Source organism: Sus scrofa, chromosome 17, assembly GCF_000003025.6.
Source record: "Sus scrofa isolate TJ Tabasco breed Duroc chromosome 17, Sscrofa11.1, whole genome shotgun sequence".
Classification (NCBI taxonomy): Eukaryota; Metazoa; Chordata; class Mammalia; order Artiodactyla; family Suidae; genus Sus; species Sus scrofa.
This window is the reverse complement of record NC_010459.5, coordinates 57,053,991-57,076,276: the sequence shown is the minus strand read 5'-3', so window position 1 is coordinate 57,076,276 and position 22,286 is coordinate 57,053,991. Positions and strand designations below refer to the sequence as shown.

The 22,286-nt window shown below is 48.2% G+C and overlaps 2 protein-coding genes across 4 annotated transcripts in view; one reads left to right on the top strand and one right to left on the bottom strand.

Annotated features, from left to right (window-relative positions):
- Positions 1 to 22,286, bottom strand: part of RTFDC1 (replication termination factor 2 domain containing 1) — a 43,711-nt gene that overhangs the window by 8,401 nt on the left and 13,024 nt on the right. The gene's annotated exons all lie outside the window — the stretch shown is intronic.
- Positions 1,640 to 14,472, top strand: GCNT7 (glucosaminyl (N-acetyl) transferase family member 7). 2 transcript variants are annotated; one of them, XM_005673033.3, is made up of 4 exons: positions 1,640 to 2,450; positions 7,772 to 8,800; positions 10,249 to 10,344; positions 14,174 to 14,472. In XM_005673033.3, the coding sequence occupies exons 2-4, from the start codon at positions 7,831 to 7,833 to the stop codon at positions 14,395 to 14,397; spliced, it is 1,290 nt and encodes a 429-aa protein (XP_005673090.1). In that variant the 5' UTR covers positions 1,640 to 2,450; positions 7,772 to 7,830; the 3' UTR covers positions 14,398 to 14,472.

Here is a 22,286-nt window from a genome sequence, read left to right as displayed (position 1 = left end):
TGCCAATGCAGGGTTCTCTGTGTACTGTCACTCTATGGTTGAAAGCATATATTTATTTTCAGTTTTGCTTCCTTTTATCACTTGTACCTTATATGTCTAAAAAATGGGGGAAATGGCTTAAAAAAATCATAATACATTCCTTAAATGAAAGAGTACATAATTATTTTAGAGTTTTTGACAACAAAAAAAAATGCTTATCATACGTTTAAAAAAAAGGCAGACTAGAAGTTGTATATGACCTCTGGATGTTAATATAAAAAAATGAAAAAAAAAAGCGGGAAAGTGCTGAAGGGAACAGAATTGAGGGTCATATGCTACATATCTGCATATTTCTATCACAAACAAATGAAATAGGGCTTCTCAATCTTTGTTTTTACAAATAATAACTGTGATGAACAACCAATTCCATGCGTCTCTGACCCAAAAACGCCACTTCTCAGACTTGGTTGTTCTTTCTCGCCCCTCCCCCCTTTTTTGTTTAGGGTCGCTCCCTTGACATATGGAGGTTCCCAGGCTAGGGGTCTAATCAGAGCTACAGCTGCCGGCCTACGCCACAGCCACAGCAACGCAGGATCCAAGCTGTGACTGCAACCTACACCACAGCTCACAATGCCAGATCCTTAACCCACTGAGCGAGGCCAGGGATCGAACAGGCAACCTCATGGTTCCTAGTCGGATTCATTTCCGCTGCGCCATGATGGGAACTCTGGTTATTCTCTATCATAACCGGAGGAACTGTTTCCTGTGTTTATGACTTATAAGAAATGAATGTAAGCCTATTAACCTTTGCCCATTTATTACAACGGCTTCTCCAGCATGGCTGGTTTTCATTCGGCATTTTCGTAGAGCGGTGGGAGCAGAAAGGTGCCTGTGGGCAGCTCTCCCATCCTTTTCTCAGTGATTTCTTCCACTGCTTTCTTCCAGGTTAAGGAGGTGAGGGACAGGTGAAATCCAGCACCGATCGTCCCCCCAAGGGGACAGGCCACTGTGAACGGACCTGCCAGGCCCAGTTGGGTGGCACCCACAGGATGATTTAAAACAAGCACTCAGGGAAATTCCTGTTGTGGCTCAGTGGTAACAAGCCCGACTAGTATCCATGAGGATGCAGCTTCGATCCTTAGCTCACTCAGTGGGTTAAAGGATCTAGGCTTGTCATGAGCTGTGTTGTAGGTCATGGACACGGCTCGGCTCCCATGTGGATGTGGTGCAGGCCGGCTGCTGCAGCTCTGGTTCGACCCCTAGCCTGGGAACTTCCATAGGCCGCAGGTGTGGCCCTAAAAAGCAAAAAACAAAAAACCAAGCACTCAGGGACCAGGGGGGCAGAGTTGCAGCAACACTTCACAAGCTGGCAGAGTGGCCTTTCCACACATATAAGGACCTTTCCTGCCTGTCTTGACTCTTGCTGGATAAAATCAATCCCTCAACTCCCAGAATCTTAACATCTCCATACAAACCATACAGGGTCCCCCACTGAAAGGCTGCACAATCTGTTTTTATATAAAAAGCCTATAGGTCACATGTGCAGCCCGCAGTAGCCCCAGTAAGCTTCAGGAGCCGAGGCTCTAGCTGCCCAGTTAAGAAATCCTCCTAAGGCAACAGTGACACCTGTTCTGCAAAAGAGCAACAGGCATCTGGAGGGGCCCACAGCAGGTGAAGAAAAGCTGGACCCTTCTGACTAGAAGCCCGGCTCAGGTCGTACAAGGGGGTGAGAGGCCCTCGGCCTCAGGATTCTCACCAGATGCCTCTGGGGTAAACCTAACGCGAGGAGCAGCAAGCAAGGGGGCATGTTCGACCAGTGAGGGAGGCTGTGGAGAGTGACGAGAGGGGGGAGGCCCGGCGGAGCACGGAGATGCCACCTCCCACCTGCAGAGGGAGGGACGGGGGCAGGTAACAGCTGGCCCTCTGGAGAGCCATGCCGCCAGCACCTGACGGCTCCAAATGCCATTTAGGAAACAAATGAATTTTTAAATGACGCTTCTTTACCCCTTTAATGAAAAGGGGTCCGAGAACCAAACGTGGCCTCATGTTCAAAAGCACGTAAAGAATCTGACCCGTGGCAGTGGGGATCTCGTCCCGCTTTCCCCACTCGAGGACTGCCCTGCACCGCCCTTCACGTGGGCGGCTGTGTTCTGCTGTTGCCTCGTTTTATTCTGCAAGGCAGTGATCCAGTCCTAAAGAACTGCTCAGCGAGGCCAGGGTGTCTAGGTTTCAACCTCCAGGTCAGAGTCAGTGAAATCCTCCAGGGAGGAAAGGGTAACAAAACCTGCCAGGCAACTCTGCTCATGTGATTTAAGCTGCAGCCGCCGCAAGAGAAGCCAGGGAGAGACGAGACCGGACCGGGCAGGCCGGGCGAGGTCCCGCCAGGGTTTCCGTCCCCGGACCAGGAGGACCGTCTTCGGGGAAGAGCCGCACTGACTACGCAGGGGTCCTGCACGGTCCAGGCTGAGCAGGTATCATTACTGTTGTCATCTGTTTTTCTTGGCCTCCTCCACGGCTGTCATATCAGTAATATTCTAAAATGCAGAAGGAGCAGGCATAGTGTCCTCTCAAAAAGAGTCCTCATTTTTTATTTAAGCCAAAGAAAACGCAAGTGGAATATTTTCAAGGGTGGGACCAACTTGATTTTTAAATTTTAAATTTTAAAGACGGCCATTTATTCGTTCCTCACATGGGAAATAATGACTGAGCCTCGAGGACATGGACAAGCTCTCAATTCTCATTTTGTGCCAATAATAAAAACGTTACTTTGTTGTGATTGTTTTGAGCAGCTATCCTAAAATGTAGTTTTCCCCTTTGCATCCAAGTGGCTAAAGACACACACACACATTTTAGGAATAAGACATGTACTTCACTAGACAGGTGGACACTCTGAATTCAAAACTAGTCTAATACGATAAAGCTCAAATAATTCAAGAAAAACTTAACTCATATGGTGCTTTGGACACCACTCTATGCCCAGAGATGACAAAAATAACACAAAATATTCATTGCCGCAGCTATGGTGAATTTTTTTGGACCAACACACAGGAAATGGAGAGAGAACCGACATCTAAGACCTGAGGGTCTCCCTACTCTGGGGGTGGTGGACACAAGCCCCCACCCCACGCAAGCACCGAGCACCTCCCTCCCCCAGCCAATCGCGGCACGGAACTCTCGTGAATCTGGTCCCACACTCCTGTCCCGGGGTCCCTGTGAGGCAGGTGCTATTACACACCCCATCTGCAGTCCAGAAAATGAAGACGATACTGTTTAATCCAGTTAAGCTGCTGTTAATGCTCTAAAACAGGAATATTCTAGAATATGCAACAAAATGTTATAAGTTTATCTTCAAAGATGCCTGTTACCTAGTTAGTGGAAGGAATTACCTTAAAATATACATATAAAATATGCAGCAAAAAGAATTAATTTATTTGGGATGCTGCCAATCCCCCTGAAAAGTCTTTATAGCAAATTAAATCCCATCATGAGAGGAGTTCCCGTTGTGGCGCAGTGGTTAACGAGTCCGACTAGGAACCATGAGGTTGCGGGTTCGGTCCCTGCCCTTGCTCAGTGGGTTAACAATCCGGCGTTGCCGTGAGCTGTGGTGTAGGTTGCAGACGCGGCTCGGATCCCGCATTGCTGTGGCTCTGGCGTAGGCCGGTGGCTACAGCTCCGATTCAACCCCTAGCCTGGGAACCTCCATATGCCGTGGGAGCGGCCCAAGAAATAGCAACAACAACAACAACAAAAAGACAAAGAAAAAAAAAGACAAAAAAAAAAAAAAATCCCGTCATGAGAAGTGGTGACTGCCTTACATGTTCTGCTGGTAATACCTGATACCAAAGCTAGGTTGCTGACTTTGGGTTCTGGCTGTGAGGGCTTGTTGGGAGGATGGGGAGAGGGGAACCTGCAGAAGGCGAAAGAAGAAAATATACTCACTAATAACTAGGAGAGCAATGTATTTTGCAACAACTCCTTGGGAATATTTTACGCTTGGAAAAAAACATAAAAGGTAAAATAATCTTCTGAGAACTGTAATTGGAAACCTTTGTGATTTCTAGCATCATAAAAAGGAAAAAAAATTTAACACCATCCTCAGCCACAGCTTTGGTAATTACTTCTACTGAAAAATAGTCTACAAAGTCTCTTGGATGCCACATCCTCAGTCAGCTGAATGTGTGATCTTCAAAACATCATTCCTCATTTGAAAGCTATTTAATTCTACTGGACACTATATATATTTTAATGATGCTATTCGTTAAAGGCTGCAGATATAATAAACTAAAGGAATATCAAAACACTTAAGGCCCAGGAAAGATAATTTAAGGAATGACTGTACATGAAAAAAACCCTTAAAAAATTCTTACACACATACAATTTTAGAGATTTTAGAAATCATTTGTAATTTCAGTAGTACACAAAGAAACAATACTGGAATGTAAAAAAAAAAGGTCTGATCTGAGCAAAAGAGCTTCTGTATCTGCTCCATGATACACAAGGGTGACTGCCACTCTTTCTAAAGCCTTTAAAATAAATAGTTTAAATACAACTTTCTGTGGAGGAAAAAAAAATAGTTCAAAATCAGTTCGATTTCAAAATCACTTTCTTTTTGTGAACACACCGAGTCATATGGAAGTTCCAAGGTCAGGGACTGAACCTGTGCCTCAGCAGCCAGTCAAGCTGGTGTAGTTGACAACGCTGGGTCCTTAACCCACTGCACCACAAGGGAACTCCAGACTATACTTTTTTTTAATGGGCTGCGTGTTGCCCTCACTTGGAAAATACCACTTACATTTCTTGGAAATTAACTTAGTGATACAAAGTCACATGTTTAATAACTACACTTTCATAATGACTACAAAAGTTGATTTCACATTATAGAAACAAAACAACAACTCACTAAGAACCGAGGCTACAAAATGTCTGCAAAGCTGAAACATGGTATTCGGCACAATTTAAACAAGAAAAACTGCCAGGCCCTAAAGAGTTGATTCCTGTGGGAATCTTCCTATTCTCCACTAGATGTAGCTTAAAGCAACAGCAAGGACTGTTTCAATTCAACAGCAGTGGCGTCTCCAAAGCCTTCTTTACAAGGCTGTCCTGACCCCCATTGAAAAGCCTTGTGTTAAAACAATGGCAATAAAGCCGGTGACCAAGGGGCATTCTAGCACGCACCTATTTCTAAATTTCAAAGTGAACTTGAGCCAAAAGGCAGATGCGACTGGGCAACGGTGAACACCAGATTAACAGAACCAAAGGCAGAAAGGCAGCAAGCTAGTAACACTCGACTAAGCTCCTGCACCTGTCTACACACGCGAGGAAAGGAAAAGCACTTAGCCCACGTGTTGCCCTGAAGGGCAATGGACTATGCACAGGATGTATTTTCGTTTAATTGTTAAAACTACGGAAAACATCCAATCCCCTGGGCTCTGCATGGGGTGCAGTTTGTCAGTGAAGCGGGCTAACATTTCTGTGATGAGACCAGAAGGTTTTACTTTGACCATAAGCTTAAAAATAACAATCAAGACAACAATCCACGGAGTTCCCGTCGTGGTGCAGTGGAAATGAATCTGACTAGGAACGGTGAGGTTTCGGGTTCAACCCCTGGCCTCGCTCAGTGGGTTAAGGATCCAGTGTTGCCATGAGCTGTGGTGTAGGTCGCAGATGCAGTTCAGATCCCGAGTTGCTGTGGCTGTGGCTGGGGCCGACAGCTGTAGCTCTGATTCGACCCCTAGCCTGGGAACCTCCATGTGCCTCAGGTGCAGCCCTAAAAAGACAAAAGACAAAAGACAAAAAAAAAAAAAAAAAAAAAGACAACAATCCAAAAAATCTCCCAAACCCTCTTTCCACACTAAAGTCAAACGCCAAAGAAAAATGTAACAAACTAGGGGACATGGTTTACCTTCAACCAAAATCCCTGACAGAGAAGCAGTTAAAAGCTTTTTCATTGCATTTCAAAAAGGTATTTCCAATTGAATTTCTCTTTCTATGATATAGGTTGTGCCTATTTTAGAGACCAGATATGGATGGGTTGATTATGATGATCTTGTGCTTATAAAAGGTATTTTTTGTTCTTTTTAGGACCACACCCATGGCATATGAAGGTTCCCAGGCTAGGTGTCCAATCTGAACTGTAGCCCCCCGCCTATGCCACAGCCACAGCAATGCGGGATCCGAGCTTCATCTGCAACCTACACCACAGCTCAAGGCAACGCTGGATCCTTAACCCACTGACTGAGGCCAGGGATCGAACCCGCATCCTCAGGGATGATAGTCAGGTTTGTTAACCGCTGAGCCATGAAGGGAATTCCAATATAGACCTTTTATCTGACCAATTTTCTTGCTTAAATGCCAAAGGATGATCTTTGCATGCCCCTGATAATTAAATAATTAAAACACCTCCAGTCACTTTTGGCTGCTATACCCATTCATATGTCTCCATAGAGTTCAAGAGCATCAACTAAATTATTATTAAATAATTTTATTAAAGATATCTTGTTATTAATCACTGAAGCCTTTTCTGAAAACAACTCATAAACTCATTTCTACAAGTTGAATTATGTGATCACAGAATTTCTGGTTTCCTTTATTACAAGGATTTATTCTCATACCAATGATACAGAACAATGGCATAAGATAAATTCTGAATAGGACAGTATCTATGTCCAAAATAAATACCTTAGATTTTATCTGCCAAGATAAGGTCAATAACACACGAAACTATGCTCAACATCGTTAGTCATTAGGAAAATTCGAAGTGAAACTACAATGAATTACCCCTACACACCTATTAGAATGGTTAAAAATTTTCAGTGACCACGCCCGGGGTTGGTGAAGTTGTAGAGGAAACAGAGCTCTCCTATGTTGCTGGTGGGAATCCAAAATGACACAACCACTTTGGAAAACAACCTGGAGGTTTCTTTCTTTCTTTCTTTTTTTTTTTTGGTCTTTTTGCTATTTCTTGGGCTGCTCCTGCAGCATATGGAGGTTCTCAGGCTAGGGGTCGAATCGGAGCTGCAGCCACCAGCCTATGCCAGAGCCACAGCAACTCAGGATCCCAGCCGCGTCTGCAACCTTCACCACAGCTCACGGCAATGCCGGATTGTTAAGCCACTGAGCAAGGGCAGGGACCGAACCCGCAACCTCATGGTTCCTAGTCGGATTCGTTAACCACTGTGCCACGATGGGAACTCCGGTTTCTTAAGACATTAAACACGCACCTGTACGTAAGCCAGCCATTTCATGCTTAGGTATGCACCCCAGAGACACAAAAACCTAGGTCTAGACAAAGACGTGTGCACAAACGCTACGGCATCTTGCAATGACATCCTACAACCGGAAGCAACTTCGATGGCCTTCAGCAGCTGAGCACATAAATGGCTTGTGGCGTGTCCATTTCACGGAATACCGCTCAGCAATAAAAGGGGGAAATGGTGATAAATGCAATGATACGGATGAAATCTTAAAATCATTATCCTACGTGAAAAAAATCCGGGCCAAAAAAGGTACATACGAATGGCTCCATTTATAAAAAACTACAGGCTTGCCAACTAATCTACAGTGACGAGAACATGTGCGTGACGACAAGGTGGGGAGAGGGAGGAGTAAAAGGGGCTCAAGAAAATTCTAGGGGGTAAGAGGACTGCTTGTTAGCGTGATTGTGGTGAGGATTTCACGGTGTAACAGATATAAAAACTGATCAAATTATATACACTTTACCTACGTGCATGCCAATAAAATTGGTGGGGGGATATAGTTACAAGACTCTAAATACTGTCTGTTGTTCTTTTAGGAAACTTAGAGGAAAACACTTCAAACCACGGTAATAAGAAAGTGACTGGAGCGCAAACCATGAGCCAGCTGCGAGCCACAAAGCCTGGAATTCTCGTGTGCGCAGCCATTGGCATCTTTGTTTTTCTTTATTTAAGGAATCCAACTTCTGAGGACCCAGAGGAGGGACCCACCCACCCAGCAGTAGTGGAATGTGGCTTTTATCCAGATGAATTATGCTCAGCTTTGTTTGAAGGGAAAGAGGCGGCCCTCCAAATCGCAAAATTTTGTAAAGATCCTCACGGATCTGAAATAGTTGCTCGTTTACACAGACCAGGAAATTGCTCCAGGATTTCCCGGGAGCTGCATTTCATAACCAGACCGCTGTCTGCAGAAGAGGGTACCTTCCCTTTGGCATATATTGTAACTATTCATAAGGAGCTGGCTCTGTTTGTGCAGCTCCTCAGAGCTATTTATCTGCCCCAAAATGTTTACTGTATCCATGTTGATGCAAAGGCCCCAAAGAAGTATAAGACTGCTGTGCAATCCCTGGTTAACTGTTTTGAAAATATTTTTATTTCATCAAAGAGAGAGAAAGTGGCTTACACTGGCTTTAGGAGACTACAGGCAGAAATCAATTGCATGAAAGATCTAGTCCATTCCAAATTTCAATGGAGCCATGTCATTAATCTTTGTGGACAGGATTTTCCGATCAAAACTAACAAAGACATCATACGCTACATCAGAAGCAAATGGAATGATAAAAACATCACTCCTGGAGTAATCCAGCCACCAAGCAATAAATCCAAGACAAGCCAAACTCATCGCGAATTCACTCCCGAAGGAAACATCTATGCATCTCCAAACGAAAGATTCAGAGACGACCCGCCCCATAACTTAACAATTTACTTTGGAAGCGCTTCCTATGTACTCACGAGGAAGTTTGTGGAGTTCGTGCTGACAGACACCCGAGCCAAAGACATGCTTCGGTGGTCCCAGGACATCCACGGCCCAGAGCGACACTACTGGGTGACTCTGAACCGACTGAAAGGTAAGAACGAGCCAGCAAAACAGGGTCTGCTCAGGCCAGAGCCAGGGACAGAGGCGTCCCCTCCACCGAAGATTCTCTCCCCTTCAGCGATTCCCCTTGGGCCTGGTAGACGGCTCCACGTGTTCTAAGACCATCTGCCCCTGGGGTCTGCGGGGAGCTCTCTGCTTTTAGGGATCTGACGGTCGCTGAGAGCGTGCGCCATGTCCCCAAGCCAGGCTGGCTGCTTCTGTTTCCTCTCCAGAAGGAAGGACCAGCATTTTGCTTATCGTCATATAGCGTCTTTTGAAAATTGTGAGCACCGATCTTTGGAAAGTTCTCCTTTTCTTTGTTTACTTATGAGATACTGCTGGATACCTACTAGGGCCAGGTAGCGGGCTAATTTTGTTTGTGGCAAAGACGATATTACAGATAGGTTTTCTGAGAGGCGGAGGGAAATCTGATGCCCTCGTTTTTTTCTTTAATTTTAACTTTTTCTTGCTTTTTAGGGCTGCACTTGTGGAATGTGGAAGTTCCCAGGCTAGGGGCAGAATGGAGCTCTAGCTGCCAGCCTACACCACAGCCACAGCAACGGGGAAAACGAGCCGTGAGTGGACCTACACATAGCTCACAGCAACACCAGATTGCCTACCCACTGAACAAGGCCAGGAATTGAACCTGCCTCCTCATGGATACTAGTTGGATTCGTTTCCGCTGCGCCATGACAGGAACTCCCCCAACAACCTTTCTTTCTTTCTTTTTTTTTTTTTTTTTTTTGGCTTTTTGGGGCCGCTCCCACGGCATATGGAGGTTCCCAGGCTAGGGGTTGAATCGGAGCTGCAGCTGCCAGCCTGCACCACAACCTAGCAACGCCAGATCTGAGCCACGTCTGCGACCTACACCACAGCTCATGGCAATGCCGGATCTCAGCCCACTGAGCAAGGCCAGGGATCAAACCTGCCACCCCATGGTTACTAGTTGGATTTGTTTCCGCTGCACCATGATGGGAACTCTGCCCTGATGCCCTCTTTAAAATGGGCTCATTTGTCTTGGTACAAAGCTGACTGGCTCCTATAGGGAATGCGGCTTCACGCTTCAGCAGCTAAGTTCACTGGTCTAGGCGACAGTACAGACAATGAATCTAGCAGAAATGGGTTAAGACCTTACTGTAAACTCTCATATCCATTGAAAATCCTTTCAAATCAACCCAGAGAGCTGTTGCGGAGAAAACATAATCCAAAGAAACCCAACATAACCACAAAGAGCATGTCATCAACACTAAGTGAGTTGCTAGGGATGGAGGAAGGGATGAAGCAAAGAGGGAACGGAAGACCTGGTTCCACCCGAGTGCTGCCTCCAGGGCGGTACCCTCGCCCGCCCCGGCGCCGGCCTTCCCCAGATGACAATGCGCATCTGCCCGAGGCTGGACGTTCCTCAGTCTTCTCACCGGATGCCTCTGTCTTTTCCCTTAGATGCTCCGGGTTCCACCCCGAACGCTGGCTGGGAAGGAAACGTTCGCGCCGTTAAATGGAGAAGCGAGGAGGGAACGGTTCGTGACGGCTGTAAAGGTAAAAACAAAACCCAAGCCCAGAATGTCTTCCGCGTTTACAAAAAACATACAGCTGCTGCCTCGCTAACAGCGGGAGAAGACTGACAATCGTGTGCACAATAATCTGGAATTCGTGATGATCCAACTAGCACAGTGGCAATTTTAAAAAAACTTTTCCTTTGATTATAATGTTCAGACAGAAAGCTACACAGATTGTAAGATGTGAGATGATGATTTTCAAAAAGTGGACATATGACGGGGTTGCAACTTTTAAAGTTTTAAGACAGAAATACACGAGCTATCTGGCCTTTTCCACCTTCTCCTAGAATGCAAATCCAATTACGTATTAAAATGAGCTCCGGTCTCCCGGGGTCTCTCTGTTCGAACAGAGCACCGAGTACGACAGGTGCACGCGGCTCGGCTGGTCCCGACTTTCTGTGCAGTTCTTACTAAAAACAGGGCTCTTGGCTTTGCCCTCAAGCGACTGTCCCCGAGGAACTGGGAGTTCTGTTGCCCCTCTGTCTGCCGTCCAGAGGTCTCACCTCCGCGGCAATACACAAAGCAAGGTTTGGGGTGGAGGGGAGCAGCGTCTATTCCGGGAAGAATGGAAGAGAAATAGCTGCCTGCAGAGGAGTCCTCTCTGAGGCACATCAGTTTTGGGGAGAATGCCCCCTGGGTCCAAGACCTAGCACCTGGCTCCTGGAGAGCTATTCGTGCCTACTCTCCTGGGCTGGCTCTGCCCCCACCCCACCCCCGCCCCTGAACCCCTTGCTTGAAGATGCTCGAGAGGAGCAGGCAGTCTCAGGGGAATTCACAGCACGACATGCCTGAGCCCAGCAGAGACGGCAGCTGCTCCGGGCACAGCCACGGGAAGGGGAACGGAGGGGCCTGACCTCCGCTGGGCCGTGGTGGACTGAGAACGCAGGAGACAGATCTGTACGTGATCTGTCTACAGCAGATGACATATAACAGTAAACTAGGCTCACCCAGCTTTCAAGCTGTTTTAAAGACTGACCTCGGAGTTCCCTGGTGGCCTAGTGTTAAAGATTGAGTGTTGTCACTGCTGTGATGGGGGTTTGATCCCTGGCCCAGGAACTTTTGCATGCTGTGGCAAACCGCGCCCCCCCAACCTCAAAGATACAGGTTGTAGACAAAAAAAAAAAAAAAAAAAAAAAAAAAAACGTAAAATCTAATACCTGAATGGTTCAAAGACGAACAATTCCTGCTGCTGCCAGGAGCACAGGCCACCCGCCTGACGGGTACCAGGTCAGAAGGGCTGGAATAATTTTCTCGTATTTTTTTTTAAGTAGCTATGACTCACTTGGGGGAGAGCCACACAGAAAGACACTGACAGTTAAACGACAGGCTAACAAACAACCCTGGCCTTTCTTCAGCCAGTAGGTGGCTTGTTGTCACGACACACTGGGGATGATGGGACAGGACAGGCAAATAGAGGCTCAGAAAAGGAGGCGTTCAGATGCTTCCTGAAAAAGTGATTCACAAACGGTGTAAGAAGTCAGGAAAAGTGCTGTCAATTCACCGAGAAAGTTAAGACTCAGAACTCTTACAGGAGCAATCTGAGTATTCCAATAATGTTTGCAAAAGAGCCTGGTTACTGCACATCTTCACAAAACCCATCACTCCCTATAAGTGACCAGTTCAGACAGTTCTCACCATCACTAGCTTCGCTGTGCACATGCTTCTACCAGGAAAGCGGCACAGGCCAGCCGCGGCCAGCACTCAGTCAGCCCCGAGAGGGTCTGCGGCAGATCCTCCAGAGACCAGCTCTGGGCCTGCCGTCAACACTCACAGGGACCTGCAGGTAGAAACCACCATTATTTACACTTTGCAGACGAGGAAGCCCAGCCTCGGAGAAGGGAGGTCACTTCCACAGTCGCAAACCAGGTGCCCCGCCACCGTGGGCGCGGACGGCCTGGCTCTGCACAGAGTAACAGCCACCCTGTGTTATCAGGTGGAAAGGGGTCATGTTTAATCACCAACACAGCACTGAGACAACCCTGAACAAGTCCCACCTATCTGTGTTCCCTCCCAGTTCAGAAGCACCTGAGTTAGAGAGCACGCAGCCACAACCGCGGGGCATTGATTCTTTTTTCCCTGCGTCCTAAGTTTTTCATACTTCTGTCTTCATGTTTACACTTCCAGTTGGGTAAGTCCAGTTCTATTGAGATTCTATGATATCATACCAAGAGTCTCTCAGTTCAAAAGATTCCCACCACGACACCAGCTTGCACAGATACAAGGCTCACCATGGACCAGTTCTACCCTTCACCACACGAGGCCTGCTCAGCCAGCAGAAAGCCCTTTGGATTTGTTTCAATCTTACAAACAACACTGGACATTCTGTGCGTGCCGTTCCACACTTTGTTAACATATTCCCTGAAGACAGGTTTGGGGAGGTAGGATTACGGGCTGGGGTGGGGAGAGAGCAGGGGAGGACTGTGCAGAGAAAAGAGCAAGGCCAGCGTTCCCGTCATGGCGCAGTGGTAACGAACCGGATTAGCATCCATGAGGACATGGGTTCAATCCCTGGCCTCGCTCAGCGGGTTAAGGATCCAGCGCTGCCGCTAGCTGCGGTGTACGGATGTCACAGCTGCGGCTCGGATCTGGCATTGCTGTGGCTGTGGTGTAGGTTGGCAGCTGCAGCTCCGATTCAACCCCTGCCTGGGAACCTCCATACGCTGCAGGTGCAGCCCTAAAAAACAAACACGAACAAAAAGAGCGAGGTCTCCAAAATGATCAGAACCTTCCCTCAGACTTAAGCAGAGCGCTCCCTCCTCTGCAAACGGAAGGTGATGACAGAGACCTCATCACAAGATTACAAGCGTAGGAAGAGCCAAGCACGGTATCAGGCACATCAAGGTGTGCCACTGAGTTCCTCTCAAAGCCATCCAATCTGTGCTGGATCCGAACTGTAATTCCATTTTGAACTACTTCTATTACATCAAAAGTCACTCTGCAAAACCAATAAAATGTTGAAAGCAATGACTTGACTTAAACCCACGTCATTCTCATGCACTACCCACAACCAAGGGAGATACTTGTGAACTTGAAACAGAAGCTATCAGGGAGCTCCTGCTGTGGAGCAGTAGGTTAAGAATCTGACTGCAGGAGTTCCTTCATGGCTCAGCGGAAAGGAATCTGACTAGCATCCATGAGGAAGCAGGTTCAGTCCCTGGCCTCCATCAGTGGGTTAAGGATCTGGCATTGCCGTGGGCTGTGGTGTAGGTCACAGATGCAGCTTGGATCTGGCATTGCTGTGGCTGTGGCCTAAGCTGTCAGCTACAGCTCCGATTCAACTCCTAGCCTGGGAACCGCCATATGCCACAGGCGGGGCCCTTAAAAAAAAAGAATCTGACTGCAGAGGCTCAGGTTGCTGTAGAAGCTCGGGTTTGATTTCTGGCCTGGTGCAGTAGGTTAAAGGATCTGGTGTCGCCACAGCTGTGGTGGAGGTCACAGCCATGGCCCACGGGTGTGACCGTTAAAAAAAAAAAAAAAACGAGATATCAAAATGTAGATTTTATCAGGAAAATGAGTGCTGCTACATCTCCCTTGTGCTCACGACTAGCGAAAATACTACAGTATTTATTTGAAGTGGCCAGTAAACATTTCAGAGATCACGAAGCGAATGAAACTTCCCTTCCTTCGCAAATTCAAAATCAGCATCAAAGCTCCTCCGGGAAATGCCATCAGGGAAACCATGTGTAGCCTGATCTCTCAGGAAACAAAGAGGCCTCACACAGATGACCTTGGAAGACGGGCATCCCTTTTTTGCGTGGATGTAAAGAGACGGGAAACAAAGGCAGCTAAGTTTTGTGTTCTCTTCGCAGGCCGCTACGTGCAGGACAGCTGTGTGTATGGCCCGGGAGACTTGCCCTGGATCATTCAATCGCCGTCTTTGTTTGCCAGCCAGTTTGACTCCGCAGAGCCTCTGGTGGTCACGTGCTTGGAGAGGTGGCACAGACTTAGAGTGCTCGGGCAGGCAGAGGTCCCCGAGGAACCGCACTGGCACTTCCAGCGGGAGAGCCATCTTAATAGGAGACTGAACCCCTGAGCTGGAGGTCACAGGGCGTGTCTGCGTGCTTACTGGTGTCACTGCTTCCTCAGCTGGAGACTCGAGAACATGCACACCAAAGAAGAATGGCAAAATAATCCCTGGACACGAGTCAGTCCGCAAATGAATCTAGAAACACGCTACTGACAAGACTCTGCTATTGACCACAGGCTACCTTTACAGCTTTGAGAAAAAAAAAATCACAAAAGAAAAAAATAACTCAAAGTCCTGCCAATGTCTGGATAAGCCACCTGGAGCCCAACAACCACACTAAACAGCTGCTGAAAATTAAAATCCCCCACCACTTAGATCCAGACTCAAGTTAGAACAATAACACATTTTTTCTTAAAGATACTATTGCGTATAAGAGTCTAATAAAGAACAAACTCCCACTGAAAATTAAAATATGCTTATCTCTAACAGTCCTTTTTAGCTGGGAACAATGTAGCTCTGTCCAGCAAATCTGAGACAAACAAGGAAGAGGGTATTTCCTTTGGTGAAGTGAAATCCTGGAGTTGAAACACAACTTCTTACAAAGGCTGTCCTCAGTTTTTGCAGCCTTGCGGCGCTAAGAGCTCTTCCCGCGACGGTGGAACCCTTCTGTGTGTGAGCTGCCCAGTGCCAGCCACAACCACAGGGGGCTTTGGGTGCTGGAAATGGGGCTGGAGTGACTCACCAAGCGAACCTTAATTTTTAAAATTCTAGTTAATTGAAAAAAAAATTTTTTTTTGCCACACCTGCAGAATGTGGAAGTTCCCTGGCCAGGGATCAAATCTACACCACAGTAGTGCCAACACTGGATCCTTAAGCCTCTGTGCCATAGTGGGAACTCCAAGAAGCTTCAGTCTTCTTTGAGTTACTTGGAACACAAGCCATCCTATATTTCATTTCAATGTCAATTCACAGAACACAAATTCAAAGACATACCTGCCCTCGATGGGCTCAAACATCGTAACAGAAGAATCCACCTCAAAATCATCGTAACGAGATAAAAAAATAAATAACAGCACAGTGGAATGAAGCAGCATGAGATCCAGGGAAGCACCAGCGGGGATTTAGTGGCACACTGGAGGAGGCTGAGGCCATTAGCCACCAGGCTGGGACAGGCCAGGGAGGCCGAGATAAAGTAGCAGCATCCATGGGTCTCAGAAGCAACAAGAAACTACTGCTCACTCTCCGGGGTCAGACTCTTACTGTGCTTGTTTGTAAAGCAGGAGAACAAAACTAAATCCCAGGTAAAGCTGTTTGAAATACTTTGCTTCGGACTGTATCCTTTTTTTTCGGTCTTTTTGTCTTTTTAGGGCCCACCCACGGCATATGGAGAGTCCCAGGCTAGGGGTCTAATCGGAGTGGTAGCCACCAGTCTATACCACAGCAATGTCAGATATGAGCCAAGTCTGTGACTTACACCACAGCTCATGGCAATGCCGATCCTTGGCCCGCTGGGCGAGGCCAGGGATCGAACCCTCAACCTCACGGTTCCTGGTCGGATTCTTTTCTGCTGCGCCCCGACAGGAACACCCAGACTGTATCCTAAAGGCGATCTTGAGGTTAACAGGGATCTTGAGAGAATTCCTCCAACTTGCTGGGAATAGAACCTTCCTGCTAACAGGCAGTCCACTGCTCAATTTTTCTCTTGTTTTTACATGTAAAGGTTTAAGGCTGCCTGTGCTGTATATTATGCAGTTCCCTGAGGCTTAATCTTCCCAAAGACCATAAAAGTGGCAGAGAGTAAAACAGGAAGGATGCCGGGCCTGAAAAGCAGAGTCCACCAACCACTTCTGAAGAGACCCCTCCTGAAATGATTTTCTCCCCTTTCTGCCCACCCTCTTCATGACAAGAACTCAAAAAACAAAAAACAGGAGTTCTCGCTGTGGCTCAGTGGTAACGAACCTGACTAGCATCCATGAGGACATGGGTTCGATCCCTGGCCTCGCTCAGTGGTTAAGGATCCAGCATTTGCCGCAGGCTGTGGCGAAGGTCGCAGATGTGGCTCAGATCTGGCGTGGCTGTGGCTGTGGCTGTGGTGCAGGCCGACTACTGTAGCTGATTCGACCCCAGCCTGGGAACCCCCATATGCCGTGGGTGCGGCCCTAAAAAAGCCCCCTAAACCTAGTATGAGTATACATTTTTGTTCCACTTCTGACTTGAAAACATCCCCACACCCCACCCACCTGACACAAACCCTACAGAAATGAAGCCAGAAATCCAGCAGGTCAAACACTCCTGCTCACACCTCTCACCTCCTGAGCAGCTTCCCCAGCTTTACACGCACACAGGGGAGAAGGATCAAGGCGGCGGTGGAGGAAGACGTCGCGCTCACCTCCCCCGGCATCTGTGTTTACTGTGCACACACGTCCCCCGGGGCGCTTGTTAAAATGCAGTTTCTGATTTTGCAGGCCTGGGAAGGGGCCTGGGAGCCTGCAGTTCTTAAAAACCAAAAACAAAAACCTGCCCAGGTGATGTCAATAATTGCAGGACCACAGTCACGCTTTGAGTAACAAGCACATCGTTTACTTTGCAACCTGTAATCACCCCACCGTGTTTCTTAGCACGAGGAGAGACGAATGCAGTGGGGAATACAATTAATTTTTTGGCTGGGGCTTTGTTTACGGTGAAAACAAAAAAAAAACCTAGCAACTACATCTCTTTGGACCCTGTTTACTGAAATCAAGTGAGCACACTACGTGCTTGAGAGCACAGAACCAGAGCTACTTCAAACCCCGGAGTCTCTTCCAATGAACTGAGAAGGCAAATGTTGATGGACCCACAGAGGGAAGAACAGAGAACGTGCACATCCTAAGTTATCACTGAGGTTCCTGACATTGTTCTTATAACACTGGCTCCTCTAAATTCAGATACTACCTAAAACATGAAAATAATGTGTTTTAGACAGAGAAATTATCCTGCTAAGTGAAGTCAGACATACAATGAGACACCAACATCACATGCTTTCACTGACACGTGGAATCTGAAAAAAGGACAGACTGAACTTCTCTGCAGAACAGATGCTGACTCACAGACACTGAAAAACTTATGGTCTCTGGAGGACAGTTTGCGGGTGGGGGGATGTGCCTGGGCTGTGGGATGGAAATCCTGTGAAATCAGATTGTTATGATCATTACACAACTACAGGTGCGATAAATCCATTTGAGTAATTAAAAAAAAAGAACATCCACTTAGGATGTAATGAACGCATGGTGGCCATGGTTCCTATTACCATTTTGTATATTTAGAAGTTGCTAAGAGAGTAGATCTTAAAAGTTCTTGTCACAAGAAAAAAAAATTGTAAGTTTATATGGTGGCACATGTTATTTAGACTTACTGTAGTGATCATTTCTCATATATACAAAGATTGAATCATTATGTCACACACCTGGAAAGTAATGTAGTTTATGTCAACTACGTCTCAATGAATACAAAAAGAATATCCACTTAAAAAAAAAAATAATGTGTTTTAGACTGTGACGCTGTGGCTTGATCTCACCGCATCCACATTCTCACAATGCACTACAGCTCCTGAAACCGTGCTAACATTCTTCCTTTTGGTAGTTTGGCAGAAATGTCCCATGTCTCCTCTTTTTCCTGGGCTTCCAGCTTGACTACAATCCCCAGGCTCCTGCAGGCGGGTGTGGTCACATGACTGAGTTCTGACCAATGGAACGAGAGCAGGAGACTTGCGTACCACACCCTGGCCCAGGTCATACAAACCTAAGCTAGCCACTCTCCTCTCTGTCCCCATCAGCCAGCTGAACGGAGAATACTCCCCAAACCAGAGGCAATCAGGACTGCAAGACAGAAGAAGCCCGACTCCTTGAGTTTCCCTTAAAAGAAAGCTGCCCAACCAGGAAGTCTCGCTGTATTAGCTGCTGGAACTGGGGGGCTGTGTGTTACGGGAGGTAGCCAATACTCGACTCTGAGCATCACTCAGCTCTGGAGACTTGAAATTATTCCTGACGACGGTGTATGAATTGGTCATTTATTTCTTCATTTAAAAATGTTACTGTTTGGGGGAGTTCCCGTCGTGGCGCAGCGGAGACGAATCTGACTAGGAACCATGAGGTTGCGGGTTTGATCCCTGGCCTCACTCAGTGGGTTTAAGGATCTGGTGTTGCCATGGGCTGTGGTGTGGGTCGCAGACGCGGCTTGGATCCCGAGTTGCTGTGGCTGTGGCTGTGGCTGGCAGCTACAGCTCTGATTAAACCCCTAGCCTGGGAACCTCCATATGGTTTGGGAGCGGCCCTAGAAAAGGAAAGAAAAAAAAAAAAAAAAAGTTATTGTTTGGAATTTGGGTTTAAAAGGAAAGCATCCAAGAACTTCCTTCATTTTACATATGGAATCTGAAGCCCACAGGGTAAGTGATGGATATTTCTGGGCCAACCACGCTGGTCTGGGTGTGAACCAAAGCTGATATATACTAGGCTCTCAACACTGGCGCGTGAGTGACGGAATGAATGACTCCCACCCAAATGTACCACAGACCACCCCACACACCATGATTTTCTAAACTGTACAGGGTTATCAGCTGAACTGTGTCCCCCCTGAGATGTGGAGGTCCTAACCTCCAATCCTAACCCCGTTCGTTAGAATGTGACCGTCTGCAGATGTAATGAGTTAAGATGCAGCCACTAGCACGAGCCCTCATCCAATGACTGGTATCCTTATAAAAAAGGGGGGGATTCGGACGCAAAGTCCACAGAGGGAAGACCATACGAACAGACACAGGGAGAAACACCACCTTCAAGGCAGAGAGAGAGGCGTCTGGGACAGAGGCCCCTCACCGCCCTCAGGGGGAACCAACCCCGCCAGCACTGCAGACTCCCCACCTCCCCAACCACGAGACAACACCTTTCTGTCCAGACAACACCTTTCCGCTGGGTCTCCCAGGGTGTGGTGTCTCCTTACGGCTGCCCACGGCTGCCCTGGCAAACTAACACATAGCTATTCAATCTGGCAAAGGCAATTTTCATGTAGCTTATGTACTTGGAAAGTGCTCATTATCTTGCTTTTTTTCGTTTTTGTTTGTTTGTTTCTTCGCTTTTTAGGGCCGCACCCATGGCAGGATCCCAGGCTAGGGGTCAAATTGGAGCTACAGCTGCTGGCCTACACCACGGCCACAGCAACACTGGATCCCCAACCCACTGAGTGAGGCCAGGGACAGAATCCACATCCTTGCGGATACTAGTCGAATTCACTTCCACGGCACCACAACAGGAACTCCATGGAAACAGATCTATTTTGAAGAGCATTTTGTCTCTGAGGGCTTCCTGGATCCCAGGCTGCCCCTGTTAGGAGGTGGGAGGAGCCAACGCCCGGGGCACCCGTCTCGGCTGCTCCGAAACCTGTCCCTTTTCCTCCTGCTTCCTTCCCTTCTTGGGACGCCCTTGCAATGCTGCATTTCCACGAAGTAACATCAACTTCCCTGTAAAGCTGTGTCACCCACATCCACGCTGCTTGACTCTGTCAACACAGTTACAAATATGGATGTTGGGCCGGCTGACGGGAAGGACGATGGCGCCCAGTTGCACCCCAGTCTAAGAGATGGTCACCGCTGGGGGTGAGGGCAAAGTCGGATTGCCTTAGATCACTGAGGCCCCCCCACCAACCTTTCTGCCCTTTAGAATTATTCTGGGAACTTAGTAAAAGCAGCAATCTGGGAGTTCCCGTCAGGGCTCAGTGGTTAAAGAATCTGACTAGGAACCATGAGGTTGCGGGTTTGATCCCTGACCTTGCTCAGTGGGTTAAGGATTCGGCATTGCCGTGAGCTGTGGTGTAGGTTCCAGACGCGGCTCAGATCCCGAGTTGTTGTGGCTCTGGCGTAGGGTGGTGGCTATAGCTCCAATTTGACCCCTAGCCTGGGAATCTCCATATGCTGCAGGAGCGGCCCAAGAAATGGCAAAAGAGACAAAAAAAAAAAAAAAAAGTAGCCATCTGTGAGCTTTCCACCAACACTGAAGATTCTGATGTGGGGTCTGACGTGGGGAGTGGCAACTTACTACCCACCGTGGTGATTCTACAGTGCAGCCTGGGCTGGAACCACCGATTTAGGACATTTGGCTGCTTAATACATTTCAGCCTCATTTCCAACCATCTCGAATTTGTATTCTTTCACGTGAACTTGCTGAGCATACCTGCAAATGGGTCTAACACTTGTACACAACATCTCACACACTATTTGTTAACACACAGGCATGTACTGGAGCACAGATCACACGCGAGGTTCCTCTCCTGCTCCAGGAACCCCTGCAACATCATCTTTAACACCGGAGACAATAAACGCTGGTGACTAGACAACGTGAATCAATTCCCGAATGCATTCTCTGAATTTCTTTTTTCTTGGTAAAAGCTTTTTGAGACATCCCGACTTCCATGATGGCTTGATCCATAATCGCCCTCAAGTGGACACAACTCCACGCCCTCCCTGACTTCGTCACCACTGGTCTGCCTTTGAGTTACAAAGAGAATCACCAAGTACATCCTTCCCCACCTCTGACTTCTTTACAGAGAAATCATTCGAAAACTAAACTACACTTAGCGGGGCTGAGAGCCTCCCCCAGCTTCCCACTGCTTTTAGCATGACGTCCACAAGCCCCAGTATGGCCACCCAGGCCCTGGGGGGTGACCCCTGCCCAACCCTCCATCTCATCCACTTCTCCCCGTCCCCACCCTCCACGACACTCTGTTCCCTCCACTAGCAGAGTCCTCCGTCACTTCTGAGCTCCAGCTCAAACCTCGCTGGGCTGGCCCCGTCTCGCCCTGCAGGTCTTAGCTCCATCCTGCAGAGGTGCCTCGGCCGACCACTCTGGGCGGCCCCTCCCTCCAGTTCCCTGCCCTCCAGTTTCCCTACTCGCATCTGCCACAGTCGGTGCTGCCTTGCCGGGCTCCTTGAGCATCTGTCTGTCTAAGGGGAAAGCAGGTCCCCAAAGGAGGGACTGCATCCAGCTTCTCCGCCACGTGGCCGCCCACAGGGCCTGCCCACAGCAGCTGTTCCACCAAAGCTGCTGAATCCACGGGGAGGAGCGGTACTGGGAGACCTAAGGAAATGCAGGGAGAGTTGATACAGGTGAAAACGCAGCCAGGAGGCCCTGGGACCCTAAACGCCAGGCTCTGCACGGACAGCAGAGCACCCAAGACAAAAACATCTGGGCTGCAGCTGCAAAGCCCCGCGTCTCCCTCGTGTGAGCCAAGCAGCGCTCTTCCATCAGGTCCTTGCTCATGCGTATGAGTGTTTACTGAGGAAGAGCCCTGCTCTCGTTTCCAAACACCCCCGGGCGGAGCGCAGAGCACAGTGGGGGCGGCCAAGATACCCTGTGCGATGCGACAATGATGGGCACGGGTCGTTCTCACTTGTCCGAACTCACGGGATGGATGACACCTCGAATGAACCTAATGCAAGCGAGGGGATTTGGGTGACGATGATGCGTCACGTGGGTTTAGTACGGAGGGCGTGGGGGAGATAGTGGGGGAGGCTGTGCACGTGGGGGTAGAGGGTGTACGGGAAACCCCTTACTTTCCTCCAAATTTTCCTGTGCACCTAAAACTGCTCCAAAAAAAAGAAATCTTGTTTTTAAAAGAAGGAGAAAAAACCCTCACGGTCCAGTGGGAAAGCACCACAGCACTCACAATCACAATCTGGTGAGACCAGGGGGCTAACACGTGCCCAGGGGACAGGACAACGGCTTAGCGGCAAGGCCCACGGAGAGGGCAGTGGCTCTGGAACCAAGGCTCCCGGGGAGCAGCACCCACCCGGGCCCCCACGCCCAGCTGGCAGGTCAGGGAGGAAGCAACGAAGGCTTGTCCGGGCAGCGGCCGGGCTTGGTCTGACCAGGACGGGCAGCCAGGGACATGTCACAAGAGGCAGTGTGAGGCTGTCCTTCCAGCAAGGACAG

What these genes read in the sequence shown, in the direction of transcription:
- GCNT7 (XM_005673033.3), top strand. Translation starts at nt 7,831, where the DNA reads ATGAGCCAGCTGCGAGCCACAAAGCCTGGAATTCTCGTGTGCGCAGCC. An exon ending in GACTCTGAACCGACTGAAAG is followed by an intron (nt 8,801 to 10,248) that starts GTAAGAACGAGC and finishes CTTTTCCCTTAG; the next exon opens with ATGCTCCGGGTTCCACCCCG. An exon ending in GGTTCGTGACGGCTGTAAAG is followed by an intron (nt 10,345 to 14,173) that starts GTAAAAACAAAA and finishes TTCTCTTCGCAG; the next exon opens with GCCGCTACGTGCAGGACAGC.